Below are 22962 nucleotides of genomic sequence, written 5' to 3' on the forward strand. Positions count from 1 at the left end.
GTTTAAGTATTTAAAAGGCATTCATTTGAAAAAAAATTTATTAGATATTCCATTTGATCCCACAGGGACCAGAAGCAGTGGGAGGGAGTAGCAGAGAGGAAAATTTAAACTGATTTTAGAAAAAGTTTCCTCTCAATTAAAGCTGTCAGAAAATGAATGTTTTGGGAGATGGTGGGATCCTTTCTTTGTTGGAGATATCCAAGCAGAATATAGATGACTGCTGGATATGATGTAGGAGAATTTTTTTCTAATCTAGTCAGGCTTATCATACCTCTGAGATTCCTTTCAATTCTATATTCTGTGATTCATTTTGCTATTTTTTTTGGTGAAACTATTATTATATCAGGATTAAATCTTAATGAATGAGACATACTTGTTTTTACTGAGTATCTGTAACAATAGAGATAAGATCTTATTGGTCATATGTTTTTACAAAGAACACCTCATTTTTTTCTTCAAAATTGAAGAGATTTTTGTGCTTAGTTGTTTAGATTATACTAATTTTCTTGAATGTTTACAAAGTCCTAGATTTGCACTTTACATTTTACCATTTGTGGCTTTTAATAATTGCATATAATGCAAACCATTTTTTTCAGGAAATTATCGAAATGCTCATGATGTGCTCTTCAGTATGTATGCAGAACTGAGAAACCAGAAGATTAAAATTCCATCTGAGATGGCTACAAACCTTATGATTCTGCACAGCTATATTTTAGTAAAGGTAATTTAATTAGAAATTTGTTGCCTGCATATTTTAATTAAACATAAATATGATATATTTTAGATATCTGTAACTCAGTTCTATTTTGTATTTATGCCTATCCATTAAAAATTTTGCTGAACATGTTGTATTTTATATATATATATATATAAAAATGTATGTGTGTGTATGTTTATATATATATATATATATATATATATATGAAGCAAATTTTATGCTCTTAAGGACTTGTCATCTATTATATTTGTTTTTGCATAAACTTATCACCTTGAAAGCAACAGGGTCTATATAATTTTATATTCTCCAGTTCCTATACAGTGCAAACTAATATACACTCTAGTGAATGCAGCCTGGAGTTCTCTCATCATGGCACTCTAAACCTGGGCTATGCTTAGTTCATTATCTTCTCACCTCATAAACCCTCATTTGAAATTTCCCTTTTATCAGACCACATGTATTTAGTTACTCAGGATATAACTGGATAAAACTGGAAATAGAAGAAAAACATTCTCCAAGATTCCCTAACTCTGAGAGAAATAGCTCTTGTTACCCTGAAACTCAGACTAGCAGGGTTGTGTCTTGGGTGGAGTAATGTTCTGACACCAAATCTGTCCCTCATTGCATCTCTGAAGAGTTGTTTTTCCTCTGTGCCAATTTCTTCATTCAGTTGTTGTTGCTGGGCTACTTCTTTTTCATGGAATGTTTTTCAGCTCTTTTATGAGCCAGCTTAAGAGCTTCAAGGATATTTCAGTTCTAAAGTCATATGATCACAGCATCATAGGGTGAGAATGGAAAGGACTTTATAGGGATTCTAGTTCAATCCCTTCATTTTATATGTGAGGAAATGGAGGCCCAGGGAGGTTAAGTGACTTGCTCAAAGTAATATGTTAACATCCAAAGAGGGATATGAACTCTATACCTCTCACTCTAGAGGCAGTGTTTTTTCCCACACTGATAACTTGGCAGTGGAGATACTTGGTAAATTTTTGGGTGTGTGTTTTTTTATATATTTGCATCGAGTTGGCGTAATTCATTTACTTTCAATTTCCATCATGCTTTTGGTTAACATTATTATACAGGTCCATACTGAGTACAGGTCCTAGGTTCTGAAACTTGACTATACTGAAAGTGGAATTAATGACCTCTGTCCTGTATTCCTGCAATTATGTTCAAATCACTGTCCCTAGATAAACCCATTATTACCATCCATTAATCTTTATTTAATATCCATTGAAAACATACTAAATGGAAAACAAAAAAATCAAAAAACCATAAAGGGTTTATTTGTCACGTTAATTACTTAGCACAGTGTTTTGAGTGGGGAGAAAAGTTTTCTCTGAGCCAGATACAAAGTATTCATTTTTTTCTGGGCACATTTTCTCTGGGATGAAAACTGGTTGCCACTGATAGTACTCATCTGACAAGGGTCCTCAAGGAAAATTTAATCACTTAGAACCCTCTTGAACAATAGTATCATAAGTTGCAGTTTAACTAGATGACATCTAAGATCCCTTCTCACTCTAAATCCACCATCCTGATGGACAGTGTATTCTCTGTTAAATAAATAAGAAGGGAAAGAGGTTTAGTAGAAATTTTGCTTTTTCTTCGTTCAAATTAATATGTTTTATAATGTGGAGATAAATTTTAAATGAATCTGAAACACCTCCTTTTAAAAATTGAGAACTTGTTTCTCATATTTTTTAAAACAGAACATTTAATGCATAAAAAATGATTCCAATGTGCTTCAGAGACTACCCAAATCCCCAGAGTAAATCCAGTAACAAATGTAATCTCAGAATAATCCTAGTTCTTGATATTTCTTTAAATCTCAGGAATGGGCTAAGGACAATTCATATCTACTCCTTGCACAGCCTAATACCTGCAGAGAAATGTGTGAGGTGCTGGGAAAAATAAAAGGATAATTAAGATAGCCCTTACCCTTATCAAATTTATCATCTAGGATAGATGCAAAACTACAAAATATGACATAGAATGTTATTTGCATAAGATAAATATAGACTGCTTTCTTAGGAAGGAAAGGTTATTTTGCACAGGGCAAGTTTTTTAGAGTAGGTAACATTTGATTTGATTCTTGATGTGCGATAGAGTTTCCATAAATGAAAGTAGGTGTTTGAAAATGATGGAATGAGTTTCCAAGTACAGGGAAGAGCTCCATCAAAAGACATTCATGAAAGATGTAGCCAGTTTTCAGGATCTCTTGGACATTGACCTCTACTTAGAGCCAGATTGAACTTTTAATCACGAAGTCAGGCTGAAATAAAATTATCTTTTAACTGATTTGTGGGGCAGGATTGTATTGTTTGGCGTTTTTATTTAATTTTATTCATTATCTTATTCAGTTTGAGGAATTGTGGACTCAGATGATACTCTAGGAAAAAAACGGAATGATTCATAATATATAAGTAGTATCACCCTGGTTGATTATAAAACCTTTAAGAGATGAGAGTCTCTGTACAAAATCAAGGCTAATTTAATTGTGCTGAAAGTATTTTTGATTATATACTCCTGAATAAATTTGACATAAAAATATATTCCCTAATCTGGTACCACTCTGTATTCTTTTAGAGTTAAAATTTTTTCTATGTATGTTTTAAACATTCATACATGTCAACAAAAACTTTAAAAATGTATTTCATAAATATGGTAACTCTCTAATAGACTAGAATTTCACATTATTTCAGATTCATGTTAAACATGGAGATCACTTAAAGGGAGCACGTATGCTTATTCGTGTCTCCAATAACATCAGCAAATTCCCATCACGTAAGTGCCAAAAACATTATCCTTTTTAAAAGACGTCCTTTCTGTGTGTGTGTGTGTGTGTGTGTGTGTGTGTGTGTGTGTTAAAAATTATGTAGTCATTACTTTGTTCAACATTTGATTGCCTTTTACATGGAATACACTATTCTAAGCACTGGGTGTGGGGTGAGGAAAGGGAAGGTATAAAATAAGACCCTTACCATCAAGGAACTTAAAATCTAGTAGGGGCGTAAAACATCATGAGCAGTATAAAGTCAAATGAATGTTACATATAAAAGAATCAAATTTGAGAGAAGGAAGAGAACATTCACTAAGGGAATGTTAGAAGAGGTTTTAAGGATAGATAACAGTTGAACTGACCCTTGGAAGATGATAACGATATCAATTAGACGAAATCCTAAGGCAGGCCATTTTAGGTGAAGAGAATAATGTGAATAAAATAGATAAAATTGTAAGGAAAGTTCATGGCATTTTCTGAGAATAGCAGTAGATTTTGAATGGAATGTAGAGTTTATGTGAAAATAGTAATGAAGGTATGAAAGATATATTGATGTCAAGTTGTAGAACTTTTTAAACATCAGATTAAAGTGATTGGACCCTATCTGTTTACATTGTTATTTTTTTCCTATTACATGCAAAGATAGTTTTCAATGTTCATCTTTTCTAAGCTATTGAGTTCCACATTTTTCTACCATCTTCTACAATTTTCTACCAACCTTCCTTGCCTCCTCCCCACAGCCCTAATCTGATATAGGTTGTATATGTATAATATTATTTAATATAGTTCTTTATTAGTCATGTTGGATTTTTAATTGATATTTTATTTTTCCAAATACATGTTATGAAAGTTTTTCAACATTCATTCATATGCCTATGTATATTTTTAAGTTTCAAAATTTTCTTTCACCCTCCCTTCTTATCCCCCCACTCAGTGGCAAACAATCAGGATAATATTGTATATATATATTTGTGTTAAACATGTTTACAGATTAGTCATTTTTGGTATATGGAATTAGTATTTGGTTATGTGGACCCTCCCTGCTGACTTGTTATCTAGCTGCTGGAACTTATACTGTTGGGACCTGGACTGTACTGTAGCTCAAAGCCTCCCTTGGGCTTTTCATCTCTCCAGACTCCTGGGATTTAGTTCCCCTTTTCCCCCAAAGAGACAGACTTTCACTCAGGATCCTCCATGATGTCTACCATTGAAAACTTCTTTGGATCTTCTCTTTTTATTGGTGGGATATATATTGTGATTGTCAGAGTAGAGGCTTCATTTATCTTTGGTCTGGAAAAGCTCCAGTAGTACACCACCATCTTGGCTTCACCCCAGAAGTCCTTAAGTCATGCTGTGAAAGAAGAATCAGAACCAAAGGGAGAAAAGACCATGATAAAGAAAAACATTAAAAGAAGTTTTAAAAAGTGAACATAGTATGCTTTGGTTTACATTCAGACTCCATACTTTTTTCCTCTGGATATGGAGGCATTTTCCATCACAAGTCTTTTAGAATTGTTCTTGAGCACTGAATTGCTGAGAGGAACTGAGTCCATCATACTTGATCCTGTCACAGTGTTGCTGTTAATGTGTACAATGTTCTCCTGGTTCTGGCTCATTTCACTCAGCAACATTTCATGCAAGTCTTTCCAGGCTTTTCTGGAGTCCTACTGCTTATGATTTCTTCTAGAATAATAGTATTCCATCACATTCATATTCTATAATTTGTTTAACAATTCCCCAATTGACAGGAACCCCCTCATTTTTCCAGTTCTTTTTCCATTACAAAAGAGCTGCTATAAATATTTTTATATATTTTTGGGTCTTTTCCCATTTTTTTCCTGATCTCTTTGAGACACAAGTCAAGTAGTGGTATTACTGGATCAAAGGATATGCAACAGTTTTATTTCATTTTGGGCATAGTTCCAAATGTTCTCCAGAAAGGTTGGATCAGTTCACAATGCATTAGTGTCCCAGTTTTCCCACATTCTTTCCAATATTGATCATTTTCATTTATTGTCATTTTAGAAAATATGAGAAGTATGAGGTGATATCTCAGAGTTCTTTTAATTTGCATTTCTTTATTAAATAATGAATTGGAAGCTAGAACAACTGTATTAGACTGACTATGGACAATGTTACACCCATCCAGAGAAGAAAAACAAAACACAAACACACACACACACACACACACACACACACACACACACACTCACTGACCTTTCAGAATCGATGAATACACTATAAAGATTATCTCTTATGTGTGTATTTGGATTAGAAACCAAAAAAAATTTTAAAATGCTTTAAAGATAATGAATTAGAGCATTTTTTTCATATGACTATAGATATCTATAATTTAATTGATCTGAAAACTGCCTATACTTCTCCTTTGACCATTTGTCAATTGGAGAATGACTTGTGTTCTAAATTTGGTAAAATTTGTTTCTCAACTTTCTACATCTCTTTTAATCTTGGCTGCTTTGGTTTTATTTGTGCAAAACCCCTTTTTAATTTAGTGTAATCAAAATTATCCATTTTGCATTAATAATATTTTCTGTCTCTTCTTTGGTCATAAACTCCTTTCCTCTTCATAAATATGACAGATAAACTATTGGTTTATGATATCAACCTTTATAACTAAATCCCATTTTGATCATATTTTGGTATAGGTATAGTCTATGCCTTGTTTTTGCCATTCTATTTTTCAATTTTCCCAGCAGTTTTGGTCAAATAATGAGCTCTTAGCCCAGAAACTAGAGACTTTGAATTTATCAAATAGTAGACTACTTATAGTAACTTACCAGTGTTTCTTTTGTACTAATGTATTCCATTCATCTACCACTCTACTTCTTGGTCAGTACCTGACAATTTTGATGATTGCTGCTTTATAATATAGACCTATAATATAGGCAACCTTTCTTTGCATTTTTCTTTTCATTAATTCTTTATATTTCCAACCTTTTTGTTCCACCAGATGAATTTTGTTATTTTTTATAGCTTTATAAATTAATTTTTGGTAGTTTTATATGGATTGAAAAAAGTTTTTAGTTAAGGTAGATTGTAATTTTTATTATATTAGCTCAGCCTACTCATGATCAATTGATATTTTTCCAGTTGTTTAGAACTGACATTTGTGTGAAAAGTTTTTTGTAATTGTATTCATAGAGTTTCTGACAGATAGACTCCCAACTATTTTTGTTGTCTACTTTGAATGGAATTTTTCTCTCTCTATCTCTTGCTCCTGGGCTTTGTTGTTAATAAATAGAAATGCTGATGAATTATGTGGGTTTGTTTTATATCCTCCAAATTTCCTGATTGTTTCATGTAGTTTTTTAGTTGATTTTCTTCCTTTTTTTTAAAGGCCATGAGGTTAAAGTGACTTGCCCAAGATCACATAGCTAGGCAATTATTAAGTGTCCGAGGCAGGATTTGAACTCAGATCCTCCTGACCCCAGGGTCGGTGCTATATCCACTGTGCCACCTAGCTGTCCCTTTAGTTGATTTTCTAAGTCTCTCTAATATCATATCATCTGCAAAGAGTCAGAGTTTTATTTCCAATTGAACCTTATTTGGTAAGTAATGGAAGAATTTTTAGCAGAGGTGTGACAAATCAAAAATAGCCTTAGAAAGACTAATCAATCTGTGGCATGCATGATTAATTGGATGAGGAAAGAGAGAAGGTTGAATTAGTTCAGGTATGGAGTGATAAGTACCTGACTAAAGTGGATTTTAATGTTGATTGTGTTGTTTCTCCTTCCTTCTTGAAGAAGACCACTATGATATCAGGGAGGTGATGCCATGATGCACATGTGAATTGGATTTAAGTGAGGGAGAATTGTGAAAAGTCACCAGCTTCACTTTGTCCTCCAGAGTCATCTGGGTTCAGTGGCCAGATATGAATAGAGATGGTTCTGGATGGATTGGGAGACCTTGCCTTTTTTTAAACTAAGGTCTTTAACAAATCTCAGTTTGACTAAGGCAATGCCCATTCAATGACTAAGTCTACATAGTTACTGAAATGGAAGAGAAAGATCTGAGAGAGATTGAGTTTTCTCATCTTCACTCTTTTCCATCTACTCCTTTCCCCCATCTATCCATCTTATCATACTGATGAAAGGCAAATCTTAATAATATGCAGATCTGATAGAATTACTATATTGTTAAAAAAATTTTTAGCACCATTACCTCATTGTCCCTATTTAGCTTTCAAGAACTTTCACAATTTGTCTTCTTTCTAACCTTTTAACTTTATCAACACAATTCCCTTTCACATAACTACACTGTAGTCAAATTGTATGATTCAGGGTTCTATAAACAAGAATCCCAGGCTTTTATAATTTAGAAGTTTTGCTTATGCTATATTTTCTAAGTCTTTCCTCATTTCCACCTCTTGAAATCTTACCTGTTTTTTAATTCTTTTGTTATATTAGCTAATTATTTGCATTTGTTACTGTTGGTCAGTTGAATCTTACTCTTCATAACCTCATGAACCATACACAGGAGATGCTTCATCCTCCATTATCTTTTTTTTTTAAATTTTTGATTGGTTCCATAGTCAGAAAGATTCATCTTTAGTCTTGTTATAAAAGGAAACATAATCCCTCCTCCTTCCACAAAGATAGAGAAACCTCAAGAAAATTAAAGTGAAAGAAAAAAATAGTGTACTTAAGTATATGTTTGGATTTTTGCCATGGATGCTATTGCTAGTTGTATTTCCCTCATCCTATTTGTCCCCACCCCATTTATTCTATTCTCTTTCTCCTTTCACCCTGTCCCTCCTCAAAAGAGTGTTGTATCTGACTACTCTCTCTCATGATCTTCCCTCTCTTCTGTTCTCTTCTGTCACCTACACCTCCCCCCTCCCCCATCCCCTTTCTCCCATCCTTTTCTCTCCTTTTTCTTCTGGGGTAAGATAGATTTCTATATTCTCTAAGCCACTTCTGATGAGAATGAAGGCTCCATCATTCACCTTCACCTTCCCCCTTCCACCTCACTGAACAAGCTTTTTCTTGCCTCTTTTACATGAAATTTTTTAGCCCATTCTATTGTTCCTTTCCTTTTCTCCTGGTACATTCCTTTCTCCCCCATTGACTCCATCTTTATATAATATATTATACTTCATATTCAGCTTCCTCTTTGTGCCTTGTCTATGTCCCTTCTAACTGCCCTAATTAATGCTCTCATATGTAGGTTCATATCAATATCATTTTCCCATGCAGGAATACAAACAGTTCAACATCATTAAATCTCTCATTATTTGCCCTTTCCATCCTCTCTATGCTTCACCTAAGTCCTGTACTTGAAGATCAAACTTTCTTCTCAGCTCTGGTCATTTCAACAGGAAAGTTTGAAAGTTCCCTATTTCCTAGAATATCTACCCTTTCCCCTAAGAGAGGATGTTCATTTTTTCTGGGTTTTTGATTCTCAGTTGCAATCCAAGCTCTTTTGCCTTCCAGAAACATCATATTCCAAGCCCTTAATGTAAACTCTGCTAAATCCTGTGAAATCCTGACTGCAGCGCCACGATATTTGAATAGTTTCTTTCTGACTGCTTGTAATATTTGGGAGCTGATCTTCCAGGTTGTCCTTGGCAATTCCTGGCCTGAGAAACCCTCCCAACTCCATGGGCTCAAGCACCCCCAGGGACCCAGGTTCCCGGCAGGCTGTTACTGGAAGGTTGGAACTGGTTCCAGGATGAGCTGCGGGCCTTTCCAACCCTGGTGGAATAGACCCTCCTTGTGGATCTTCCAAATTGTCTTGGGCTGGAAAATTGTTTCACTCAGTTTTTCTGTGGGTTTCACTACCCTAGAATTTGGTTAGTCATAATTTCAAGGCATTTGGGAAGTCTGGGAGAGAGCTTGTGGGAATTCCTGTTTTCACTCCACCATCTTGTCTCTGCTCCCCCCCCCCCCATTACCTCTTGAAGTCTGCTCAAGTCCTTGTTCACTATTTCTGTGATGCAATGTAAACATCTCATCTTCTGCCGTCTTCTTTTCCTTTTGCCTTCAATCTTTTCCAGCATCAGGGTCTTTTCAAATGAGTTCTGTCTTCTTATATGACCAGAGAATTTAAGTTTCAGCTTCAGTCTTTGACCTTCCAGTGAATAACTTAAATTAATTTCTTTAAATATTGATTTAATTAATCTTCTTGCTGTCCAAGACACTTTCAAAAGTCTTCTACAGCACCATATTTTTAAAGTGTCAATTCTGTAGTGCCCAGCTTTTCTTATAGTACAACTCTCATAGCCCCATATTGCTACAAGAAAAATCATTACCTTGAATATATGGATCTTTGTTGGTGAGGTGATGTTGCTGTTTTTTAATTATATTTCCAGATTTTCTATATAGTTTTCCTTCCAAGGAGTAAGTTATCATGGATGCAGTTGGCACCTGCAGTGATTTTTTCTGCTACTGCTTGTATTCCCTTTCCCTCTTTTTGCAAGAAGTGGTGTGACCATTTACCAAGATTTTAGGGTTTTGTTTTGATGTTAAGCTTAAAATCAGCTTTTATACACTCCTCTTCACCCTTATGAAGAGGCTTCTTAATTTATTTTCATTTTCTGCCTTGAGTGATATTATATGGAAAGCTGAGATTTTTGATATTTCTCTGATTATTCTTAATTCTGATTTTTGATTCATTCAGCATTTCACATTCTGTACTCTGCACATAAATTAAATAAATAAGGTGACAATATGCAGCCTTGTTGTATTCCTTTCCCAATTTTAAATGTATCTTTGGTTTCATGTTTCGTTCTGTTGCTTCTTGACCCACATACTGGTTCCTTAGGAGATAAGTAAGACGATCTGGTATTCCCATTTCTTTGAGGACTTGTCATTTTTCTTGTGATCCACACCTCTTTTAAAAATGACCTCTTTCTGGGGCGGCTAGGTGGCATAGTGGATAAAGCACCGGCCCTGCAGTCAGGAGTACCTGGGTTGAAATCTGGTCTCAGACACTTAATAATTACCTAGCTGTGTGGCCTTGGGCAAGCCACTTAACCCTGTTTGCCTTGCAAAAAAATGACCTCTTTCTTTGGAACTCTTATTTATATTTTTATGCAGCTATGTTTTAGTGTACTATTTGTATATTGGTCTTAGTTCCCTTGGGAGACTCAGGATGCCTAGGGTTCAGATTCTGTATTTTTGTGTATCTTAACTTCATTGTACTACAGTCCCCTCATTTATAAAATGGCTTTGTCCTCGGAAGTTCCTTCTAGCTCTAAATCTATGATGCTAAGACTGTCTGTACATGTAGGGACTTTATTGTCTTTATTTGTTTTTCTATCATCAGAAGCTAGCATAGTGATTTTTACATTGTAATCCCTTAATGTTTACTGTATTTGAATTTGTTAAAAATTTAATTATAAGATTTGGCAACTGGTAAGATTTTGGGATAAAGGAGAGAGATGAGTCAAGAAATGAGTCAATTCAGCTTTTTAGCTGTGGCCTATGAGAATGGTAGTATAATTGACAGATGGTGAATTTAGTTTTAAATGTATTACCCTTAAGTTACTAATGAGACATGTGTAAAGTCTTTGAGAACAGGGATCATGTAGTTTTCCCACAATACATACTAATACATTTTGTTGAATAAATGGATAAAGTAAGAAGGGATAGATTAGGGTACATTATTACTAAATGCCCTCAGTGATCATGCCCTCTGTCTGTAGGTCTCTTTCAGGGTTCTGTTCTGGACCCTTTTCTCTTTTCTTCTTTCTCCAATCTATTTCATTAGATGATTTTTATCAGTTCCCGTGGATATATATGCACTATTTTTACATCGCTGGTTCTCAGATCTGCCTTTCCTTCCCTAGTCTCTCTGCTCACCTCCTCTCTCACTTTTCCAACTCTCTTAAAAGATTATCTTGACCTGGATGTCTAGGAGAGAGCTGACACTAAGTGCATAGCAGAACTCCTTATCTGTCCTCCTAAGGCCTTTTCTCCCCTTCTACCTTCTCTTGTACTGTAGAGGTAATACTCCCTGGGAGTCACCCTTGGATTCTTTATTACTTCTCCTTCCATCCCATCTTCAAGGATTATTGATTTCACCCTTGCAACATCTTCCAAATTTGTATACCTCTCCCATCCCCTTCTCTCCTCTGACACAGCCACCACTGGAACACAGGACATCAGCACCTTACACTTGGATTGTTGCAGGAAGCTGCTGGTGGATTCTTCATTCAGTTAATAAAGTGATTTTCTTAAAATACCTCCTAACCCCCCCCCCCCAAAATAAACTCTGTTTACTATTCAAAGCCCTTCATCACCTGCCCCCTCCTACCTTTCCAGTTTCCTGATTACCTTTCTCTCTACTACATACTCTTGGATCCAGTGATACTGGCCACCTTGATAATCCATGAACAAGCCATCTCTTCAGTTCTCTTACCTATTGCCTGCCCTTTGTTAATACATCTTGTATACAACTTGCTTATATATATTTGTTTACCTGTTAGTTTGTAAGCTCCTGGAAGGTAGGAACTGTCTTTTGGTTATTTTTATATCCCTAGACTTAGCACATAGTAGGTACTTAATAAATATTTATCCTAAAGATGTCAAAAATTGTTTTAAATAGCCATAATAATAATAATAATAACTCACATAGTGATATATATGCTGTATAAATTAATTCATTTAACCTTATTTTTAATGTTGTAAAATAAGAAAACATAGTTTTTCTGTTTTCCACTTTCATTGCAGATATAGTGCCAATTCTAACTTCAACAGTAATTGAATGTCACAGAGCAGGTTTGAAAAATTCAGCTTTCAGTTTTGCTGCCATGTTAATGAGGCCTGAATATCGCAATAAAATAGATATAAAATACAGAAAAAAGATAGAAGCAATGGTCAGGTGAATACTTTTACTGATTAAGCTTTATTTTATATTTATATATATGTAGTAGAGGGAGATGTATAAAATATGCACTTAGAGAAGCATAGTATAATACCAAGAATATAATAGTGGAGAGTCAAGAGGTCTGCATTTTTATTCTTGTTTTTTTTTATCATTATTTGAGTGATCTTAACTAAATAAGGCTTTAATTTTTCTCATCTGAAAAATGACTGAATTGGAGTCAATGATGTTAGTATCTCTTCTAGTCCTATAATTCTAGAATATTTTTGTAAAGTTTAGTAACTGTAGGGTAAATTGCCTCTAGCAGTCACTCTGAGCTAATTTTGGGAGAAGTAGACTAAATTAATATTAAACTTATATATGAGATATCCAGCTCAAAATGTCTGTGGCAAGTGGATATTTTGTAATTGGGGTTTGGAAGACAGATGAAATCTGCAATAAAATTTGAGCATCTTAGAAGTGATGATAATAGACTGGGAAATTTTGCATGAATAAAAGAAAATACAGAGGTGTAGGAAAGTTTGATGGAGCAAAATTAGAAATTAAAAGATAACATCAGGAGAGCATATGGATGAGATCCAGGTTGACCAAATTAAAGACTAATACAAATCAAAGAAACTGACTTTGAAATTAAAGTGCACAGGGCTAGTTGGCACAGTGGCTAGAATACTGGCCCTAGGGTACGGAGGACCTGAACTGACATCCAGCTTCTGACACTTACTACTAGCTGTGTGACTATAAACAAGTCACCCCAATTGCCTCCCCCACTTTTTTAACTTTAGAAAGATTTTATTAATTTTTGAGTTACCTTTCCCCCCATTCTTACTTCCCTCCCCCATCCCCACACAGAAGTCATTCTGTTAGTCTTTACATTGTTTCCATGTTATACATTGATCTTAGTTGAATATGATGACAGAGAAATCATATCCTTAAGGAAGAAAAAAAGTATAAGAGATCACAAAATTACATAATAACATAACAGGTTTTTTTTCCCTAAATTGAAGTTATATAGTCTTTGGTCTTTGTTCAAACTCCACAATTCTTTCTCTGGATACAGATGGTATTCTCCATTGTGGATAACACAAAGATGTCCCTGGTTGTTGCACTGAAGGAATGAACAAGTCCATCAAGGTTGATCGTCGCCCCCATGTTGCTGTTAGGGTGTAGAATGTTATTCTGGTTCTGCTCATCTCACTCAGCATCAGTTCATGCAGATCCTTCCAGGCTTCCCTGAATTCCCATTCCTCCTGGTTTCTAATAGAAAATAGTGTTCCATGACATACATGACATACCACAGTTTGTTAAGCCATTCCCCAATTGAAGGACATTTACTTAATTTCCAATTTTTTTGGCAACAGTTGAATTTCACTAATGATTATTATGTAAAAAATTTAAATAAAATATTAGCAAAACAATTAGAATATTTTTTACCAAATTATTCATTATGATCAAATTATTATATAAATGTATAAAAAAAGACCACCCAATTTCATCAATAGATACAACAAATTGTTTAGTTAAATAAAGAACTCACATTACAAATCCCAAAATGCATGGAAATGGAAAGGCCCTTTGTTAATATGGATCAAGAATATGTATCTAAAGTCCTAGAGCAATCATTACTTACAGTGGAGAACCTTTGCAAACTTTTCCAATGTGTGAAGGAATAAAATAAGGATACTTTTCACTCCCAACTATTATTTGACATGAAGGATATGGGATAAATAATGAGAGATGGTTGAGTCAGTCTTCTAACATAATAAAAATTAATGATAATATTTAATTTATAGATTTATAGATTTAGCGTAATCAGTATACCAAGGAATTACTATATAGAACAAAAATAATAGCAAAGTTGTTTGGAGGAGTAACAAGGCAATGTTAGCCTGGGTAAATCACTATGTACTAAAGACTATAAATTACAGAGTTAAGTATTTCTATTAGCAGCAATGTAGCAATAACCAAAAATATTTGATAATGTTTAAAAAATTTTAAAGTTTGTAAATTGAAGCAAATGAACACAATAGCCTAGTATTTAATAAATCTAAGAACAAAAATAACTCAGTAAAGTTCTCCCTATTGAACAAAAACTTAATTCAATTGGAAAGTAATTTGACACAAGATAGATTTAAACTAGCACAAAATAATTTACAAATGGATAAACGCCCAAAATGTCAATGTCCACATCCTACAAATATTATAAAGAAAAGGAGTTATCTTTTAGAAGTATGGTTAAGGGGAAAATTCATAAAATTAAATAAATTAAAATCAAATCAAATCAAAATTCTTTTTCACAAACAAAACCAATCTCTCTATGCATAGGGTAGTTGAAAAAAATGTAGGATTTTGAGTCAGCAGAACTGGGTTCAAATTTCAGCACTGCTTCTTAGAACCTATATCTGACCTTGGGCAAATCACTTAAACCTCTGTCAGATCTGCTTCCTCATCCATAAATAAAAGATTGGATAACTTCCTAGATCTGTTCCAGCCCTATTGCTATTATCTGTGATCATAAAATCCTAGAAATAAAGGATGTTGAATTGTAAATACATTTACATCAAACTTCTCTGACCAAAGCCCAATGTCTAAGATAGGGAGTTGATACAAATATTTAAATCACAAACCTTTCACCACTCATTTGATCAATAATCATGAAAAAATGCTCCAAGTAATAAAAAGAAAAATATAAATTTAAACAACTTTGATGTAGGTTGTAAGATAATTTTAAAATTGTAAAATAGATTGGTGAGCTGACATAAATGAACATTGAAGTGGCAAAGAAAATAGAGGCTAGAAATAGATCATGTTGTATGGGACTCCTGGAAGAGATATAATAAACAAATAATAAATTGTTCTGAAAAATAATTTGGAATTCTGTAAGAAAAGATACTAAATTTCATATTTTTTAATCCAAGGGATTTTACTACTAGGAGTATATCCCAAAGAAGTATTTCAGAAGGACCTGGGAACCTAGGGATTATACCATGCTAGAAAAGAGTATTATTAAGATAGCTAACCATGGGGCCACTAAGTGGCATAGAAGATAGAGCACCAACCCTGGAATTAGGAGGACCTGAGTTCAAATATGACCTCAGATGCTTAATAATTACCTAGCTGTAGACCTTGGGCAAGTTGCTTTAACCCCACTACCTTGCAAAAACAAAAACAAACAGAAAGAGATAGTTTATCATATCTTTGCTGATGGGGAGACAAACAACGCTCAAAGGAAATTTGAACGAATTATATGAATTTGGAAGGGTTTAGAAAAATAGAGATCTTTTTGAAGACCAAGACCAGATTAGGTATGGATGAATGAAGTAGAAAGAAGTGTCATTCGAAGAGGAGGATTTCATGTTTTACTTTTAATAAGGCAAATAATTAAAAAATTCTATGAGGTAATATTTTTTTCTATACACTTAAAAATTTTTCATAACAACCCTTTGGATGAAGTATAATATACACTGGGAAAGTTCAGCAGATAGATTGTAACTTGTGCAGCAGAAAATTGTATAACAGAAAATCAAAACTGAAAGGAATATCTAAAATTCATATGTAATTTTCTTTAAGGAAATAATACTATTCCTAAAAAGATAGTTTTATTACTTATACTAAATTTTAAGAAAGATGAAGTATATTATTAAATTTGAAGTTATCCTTTAATTTTTTTTTAATAGGAGACCAGATACATCAGAGACTGAAGAGACAACAACACCATGCCCATTTTGTGACTTTCTTCTTCCTGAATGTGAACTACTCTGTCCAGGATGTAAAAATAATCTCCCTTACTGCATTGTAACTGTATGTTTCTTAGAAACAAATATTATATAGGAAAATGATTGATAATTTAGAAATTATTTTTCTATTAGGTTCTTTCCTTGTTTATCTTTTAAAATATTTTATAGGACTATCATTGATTTTTTTTCATGAGGAATCAAAACAAGCTGTCAAGACAAATATCGATTTAAGTAGTTATATTTAAATGATTTTTACAAACCACTAAATCAGTATATTTTAAAAAGAAATGGGGATAGATTTTTGAAACTCAGATAATTCTGTCCAAATTCAGATCAAAGTAATCCTCAATTAAAATAAAAACTCATATTTTATTAAGGATTATAAAGCATCAAATTTACAACAAACCCATGGTTTAGGTAGTAAAAATGTTAATATTCCTATTTTACAAATGAGGAAATTGAGGCTCAAGTTCATGTCTATGATCATGAAACTAATGAGTGTCAAAAGTGAGATTCCATATAGGTCTCCACTGAGTCCAAGTCCAGCATTTTTCTGTATTATAGAATACTGTCTGTCAAACTGTGGAATATTTCTGAAATTCCTGAAAATTTAGAGGATTTATACTCGACAATCCAAATAATTCTAAAATCCAACCAGTTAAGCAAGCTGTTATGATCTGGATACCATATTAAATGTTAATATAAGATGAAAAACATTGGAATGAATTTTTGGTAGGAAGTTATGTACTTGGTGAAAAAAAGTAAAATAAATGATTCAAAATCTCTCTCAAGAACTGTCCATATGTTGAGCCTCTAGCAAGATTGCTATCCAAGTTCTACCTTGACAAGTTGGTTTTAAGAGCCACCAACAGGAATGAAGGAGATATGAGAATTTCAGTCTAGCAAGTATGAAGGGCAAGAAAAATTTTGCAGGGAACTGTATGGAGCACATGAAGTTTGTCTTTCTGCCATGGTCAAGTAACTGATATCTTAAATTTACCTGATATTTACCTTAAATTCAGGTGAGCCTCTCTCCTAGAAAAAGGTAAAAATGCTTGAGGAATACCTCTCCTCTCTTCAGGTTACCAAGAAGAATTATATGCCTTGAAAAATTTTAAAATAAAAACAGAGAAGAAGAAGGAGGCTGACCCGTGTGAAGAGGTTTGGGTGGAAAAACATGATATACAGAAGAAAGGAAAGAAGGATTACTGAACCTTAGAATAAATAATAGATATAAAACTCTTTACCATGAAGAGAAAATGAGACTCTTCTAGGAAGAAACAGATGCTTGTGTTTTAAGAAATTGTTTTGTGGCATCATCTAAACTATGATTAAGCAGCTTTTGGCATAGACATAAAGCTCAGGAAAATGAGTTCAAATTTGGCCTCAGATATTTACTAGCTGTGTATGAGCAAGTCATTTAACCTATTTTTTCTCAATTGTTAAATGGAGATACTAATAGTACCTATCTGTCAGTATTACTGTGAATATCAAATGAAATAATATTTGTAAAAAAAAGCTATAAAACACAGTGTCTGACACATAAGGCAATTTAGAAATGCTTGTTTTCTCCTCCTCTCTTGCTCTTCCAAAGTTCTAAAAACTTAAATATGTGGATCTCAAGGAAGAAGGATCATCCAGAGATGGAATATAACCCCCCCCAAAAAATCTGGTGAAGATAATTCTTTCTGAAATCTTGCCAATCTAATCAAAAGGGCTCTAAGCAAAAAAGGGAGTGGTAGAAGAGAGCTATTTAGATATAGCTAAAAAATTAGATATCATAGAAAACAGTGGCAACATAAAAAAGAATAGCAGTAGCATTGTTCAGTAATTCACAAGTGACAAAATCCAAGAATGGAGCTAGCCCTAAAATCTAGAACCTCAGCTCTCTATCTACAGATGGAGAAAGTAATAGTAACAAGCAAGATGAACTAGAGATTTTCCAGGAGAAAATTTTACTTTATATGACTCACGTTTGCTGGAGTAAAAAAAACAACATGGCGGGAAGATGTCTCTTTTCCAACCTGCCACTCTTAATCTCCTTTTTCCTCTTCCTTCTTCCAGAAGTCAGAGTGGGTCTGATGACTTGGCATGACTCTGCCTCACTGAAATCCAATTGACTTGCAAGTCAATTCATCATCCTTCCTCTTTTTTTTTTTTTAGGTTTTTGCAAGGCAAATGGGGTTAAGTGATGTGCCCAAGGCCACACAGCTAGGTAATTATTAAGTGTCTGAGACCAGATTTGAACCCAGGTACTCCTGACTCCAGGGTTGGTGCTTTATCCACTGTGCCACCTAGCCGCCCCTATCCTCCCTCTTCAGAAGAAGGAAGAACAGTGACAATCCTTCCTTTTCAGAACCTTTCTGGGTTTCCTCAACTATTAGAATCAATCTCCGCAGTGTTCCCTCTCAGCTACACTGGAGGGTATTAAATAAGTTCTCATTCATATGTTTTATCTCCGATTAAAATGTGAGTGCTTTGAGAGTAAGGACTATTTTTGCTTTTTTTGTTTGTGTCTCCAGCAATTAGTACAGAATTTAGTCAGCAGTCAAGGCTTAATAAATGTTGATCTGTTGGAAGGAGTACAAAAAGAGAGAGAATTCATAAAAGAGGTTAGAATAAAATGGTACAATATATACATTTGTACAATTGTAGCTAGCTAATATAGCTAGTCTGGCTATATGTTATCCTTCCAAATTATTCTCAGTCAAAAGAAAATATTTGAAATTTAACCCTAAATATCTATTGATCACATATTTTAAATGACTGAGAAAAATGAAAATGACAAAAGTTTAAATCTTAACTGTGGTTAATTTAAAAATGTCAACACTGAGATGAAACTATCAGGACCATACACTCAATATTGATACTATTATTAGTAATAATTGCTAAAATTTATATAGCACTTTAAGATTTACAAGGCACTTTTTTATGTTAACTCATTTGTTCTTCACCACAACTTTATTAGGTATTATTAAATATTATTATCCCCAGTTTTCAGATAAGAAAACTGAGCCTGATAGAGTTTAAGTCACTTGCCTAGAGTCACATGGCTTATAAATGTCAGAAGTGGGATTCTGAGGAAGGTTTTCTCGCTCCAAGTTTAATTCACCTAGCCCAAATGAAGACACAATTGAAACCATGCTTCAATTAAACTTAATCAAGGACCCTGATGCAAGGTGGGAGGAGAATCTGAAGAAGATATAATAAAAGAACCAAAACAAGAAAATAAAAAAAAATTAGCATGGGTGTGGAGAGAAATAAAAAATTTTCATATGTAAAAGATGAATTATAAATTATTCTTATCATTGGAAACTTATATATCCAAGGAAGAAAGAGTGTATGAATCAAATTGTTCTGTTAGAAAGATTGGGATTTGGGGTGGCTAGGTGGCATAGTGGATAAAGCACCGGCCCTGGTGTCAGGAGTACCTGGGTTCAAATCCGGTCTCAGATACTTAGTGATTACCTAGCTTGTGGCCTTGGGCAAGCCACTTAGCCCTGTTTGCCTTGCAAAAACCTAAAAAAAAATTGGGATTTTTGTTTTTCCCTTCTCAAAGTAAAATGTCAAAATCATGGGTGACAGGAAGAATCATGTTTCATTCTTAGGTGAATTGTAAATAAATTTTGTATTATTTAACTATACAGTGAAAATCTTGTTATATGTACAAAAGCTTGCCATGCCATAGATAAATCTTTTAGTAGTTAATATTGTCACTTCTAGGTTAATTACTTGGGGCCTATATTCTCCAGGCTCCTAAAGATCTGTGTTATCTACTTAGTTGGCACCTATACCTATAATAAATTGATTGCCACTGCCATTTCCACTAAATTTCATTATAGTTAAAATTACTCAAGTTCCTTCCCCCATCATGATGGTATCCTTAATTTGGAAAAACATTTAGTGCTTCTACATTTTAGTTTTATTGTAAAATCTCTTTGAAATTTAGGTAGTGATACCTAATCAATATTACCAACTTTTTTTTATTACTTTGAGTAGTAGAAACAATATTAAACTCATAAATAATATGATGCTTTTCCTTACAAACTTACATATTTGGAATTTTGAACTAACAAAAGTAGAAACTTGTAAATAAGTTACATCAAGTCACAGTTTATCTTTAATAAATTTTCCAACCTTTGTTTCTAGTTACATGAATACAATCAAACAGAACCTCTTTAATCTTACATAAACAAAGCTTGAATAGTCTCAGTCTATTTCACTTTAATCAATATATTCTTATTATTATTTATAACTAAACCTTGTATGTAAAATAAGGTTATTTTCTTATCTGTTATAGAGGAATATTTACTTAGCAGGTATAGTGGGAAAGGAACTGCAAACATTTACTCCCAATGCCTTAGAGGCCCATTCTCCTCTATTACTACCTGTGAACAGAGTGGGATCAAACTTAACAATTTCTACATAGTATTGGTCCCATAGAGTTCACATCCATTATAGTACACTGGTTGGATGAGTTCATGTCTCAGTTAACTTTGGACTGCGTACTGAAAATTGCTCCTTACTCCCTAGAGCCTTTATGCTAAGTCTGAATGACTAAAAATCCTGGCTTGGATTTGCTTTTTTGACCTCTGATGGCTTCCTGGACCTTTTGAAGCAAGGCTCACAAAGCCACAGCTATCACCAGTATCCATCTAAAATAGAAAAGAACAAACATTGAGGCCATATTTATGAGTAATTTGTAAGCCTTGGATAGAGAGGAACTGAGACCTTTCCCCTTATAGTATTGTTTTTCTGATCACATCAGAATGCAACCAGGCCCAAAAAAAGAGCAAAAGGGCATGGGCTATGGAGGGTCCTGTCTGTGAAGTAGAGTTTAGATTTATTCCCCCATCACTCCAACCAGAAGAAGACTTTGCAGGAAAGCCAATTTTAGTCTTAGTGAAAGGACAGCCTTAAAACTAGTGGTAGGGGCGGCTAGGTGGATAGAGCACCAGCCCTGAAGTCAAGAGTACCTGAGTTCAAGTCCAGCCTCAGACACTTAATAATTTCCTAGCTGTGTGGCCTTGGGTAAGCCACTTAACCCCATTGCCTAGCAAAAACCTAAAAAAAAAAACACCAAAAAAAAAAAAAACTAGTGATAGAATGGATTCTCCTGTGATCAGTAAACTTCCCATCACCATTGGAGGTCTGTATGCTGAGACCATTGCAGAAGGGTAGGTAGTAAGTTGGAGCATTACCAGAGAGGAAGTTAGGCCTCTAAGATCAATTTCATCTCTAATTTATTTTCTATAATATAGGCTCACTCTTTAAATGAATCATCTATGTAATCTTTTATTTATTCCTAAATTATATTTTAATCAATTAGATATTTTGTCAAATAGTTCAGTACTAAAATACAATGGATAATTTATTTAGCACAGAAAACACGGAATTCTATTTTATTTTTAAGCTTTTCAATTCATGAGATGCTGTATTCATTATTAGCTGTTCAATGAGTCTGTTTAATATTAAAATTGGGAATTTGAGAGGTGAAATAATGAAACTTGAGGAAACAATGTTATTTGATCATAGAGGTCATGGCAAGGAATTTTGTGACTTGACAAACTATATAACATGTGGTATAAAATAAGTCAATCATTGTTCAAATAATTTTTCTATAAAACTTTTATTTAAAGGGACGACACATGATAAAGGATGATTGGACTGTGTGCCCTTACTGTGACTTTCCTGCTTTGTATTCAGAGATGAGAATGTAAGTGAATTGTTTTAATTCTAATACTTTAAAACCTTCAAAATATTACACTTTCTCATTTCAAGCTATAGAAAGCTCTATGCCCTTTTCAGTTTCTTTTATCTAACAGCTTTTGTGCAATTTTCCAGGATGATTCATGATTTGACATCTTAATTAGTCTTATAGTTTGCAATCTCTACTCTTTTTTTTTTAGCTTTTTTTTTTTAGTTTTTTGCAAGGCAATGGGGTTAAGTGGCTTGCTCAAGGCCACACAGCTAGGTAATTATTAGGTGTCTGCGGCCGGATTTGAACTCAGGTACTCCTGACTCCAGGGCCGGTGCTCTATCCGCTGTGCCACCTAGCTGCCCCTATTCTCTAATTATTAATAAATTTTTTGAGTTTTTTCATCCAAAGAAATTTTTTTTGCACAAAATGTAAATTTTTGTTGACTACTCTTAACATGTATCAGCTAATAATGTTTTGTCCTTTGTTTTCTTTTTTTTGTTGTTGTTACTGGTTTTTGCAAGGAAATGGGATTAAGTGACTTGCCCAAGGGGACACAGCTAGGCAATTAAATGTCTGAGGCTGTACTTGAACTCAGATCCTCCTGACTATAGGGCCAGTGCTCTATCCACTGTACCACCTAGCTGCCCTTTGTCCTTTGTTTTCTAAGAAGACCATGACATGCATATGAATTGAATTTGAATGAGGTGGGCCTGTGCTAAGTCACCAGCTTCACTTCCTCCTCCAGAGCCATCTGGATCCAATGGTCAGATATGAATTAGGATGACTGAGATGGCCCTGGATGTGAGGCATTGGGTTCCAGTGACTTGCCCAAGCTCACATAGCTAGGAAGCATCAAGTATCTGGGGCCAGATTTGAACTCATATTTTTCCTGACTCCAGGACTGGTGTTCTGTCCACTTCACTGCCTAGCTTCTCAAGGTATCAATAATATCCTAATAATTCAAACACAGCGAAGTCTTTTTCTTAAAAAATTAAAAAAAATTTATGGTGAATTAAAAATATTAAAAATGCTTTGAAACCTACCTATTAATATAGAAACACAATGTTTTAACACTTCAATATGGATACATTGGAGAAGATTTATATTACTCAATCAGCCAGTAAAGATTAATTTCACTGTTAAATACTACTGTACGTATGTGGAAACAGGTAGGTGGATC

The 22962-nt window shown here is 34.1% G+C and overlaps 1 protein-coding gene across 6 annotated transcripts in view; it reads left to right on the plus strand.

Annotated features, from left to right (window-relative positions):
- LOC141518002 (WD repeat-containing protein 19-like) overlaps positions 1-22962 on the plus strand; it is a 192938-nt gene that overhangs the window by 157682 nt on the left and 12294 nt on the right. For 4 of the 6 annotated variants that reach the window (XM_074229620.1, XM_074229621.1, XM_074229622.1 and 1 more), the window contains 5 exons: positions 597-721; positions 3424-3505; positions 12194-12344; positions 16022-16145; positions 21721-21797. In XM_074229620.1, the coding sequence (XP_074085721.1) occupies positions 597-721; positions 3424-3505; positions 12194-12344; positions 16022-16145; positions 21721-21797 (559 nt within the window). Of the gene's footprint in view, positions 1-596; positions 722-3423; positions 3506-12193; positions 12345-16021; positions 16146-21720; positions 21798-22962 lie in introns of those variants that run through there. The other 2 variants (XM_074229623.1, XM_074229624.1) reach the window with 2 other exon arrangements.

Source organism: Macrotis lagotis, chromosome 3 (genome assembly GCF_037893015.1).
Source record: "Macrotis lagotis isolate mMagLag1 chromosome 3, bilby.v1.9.chrom.fasta, whole genome shotgun sequence".
In the NCBI taxonomy this organism is placed as follows: Eukaryota; Metazoa; Chordata; class Mammalia; order Peramelemorphia; family Peramelidae; genus Macrotis; species Macrotis lagotis.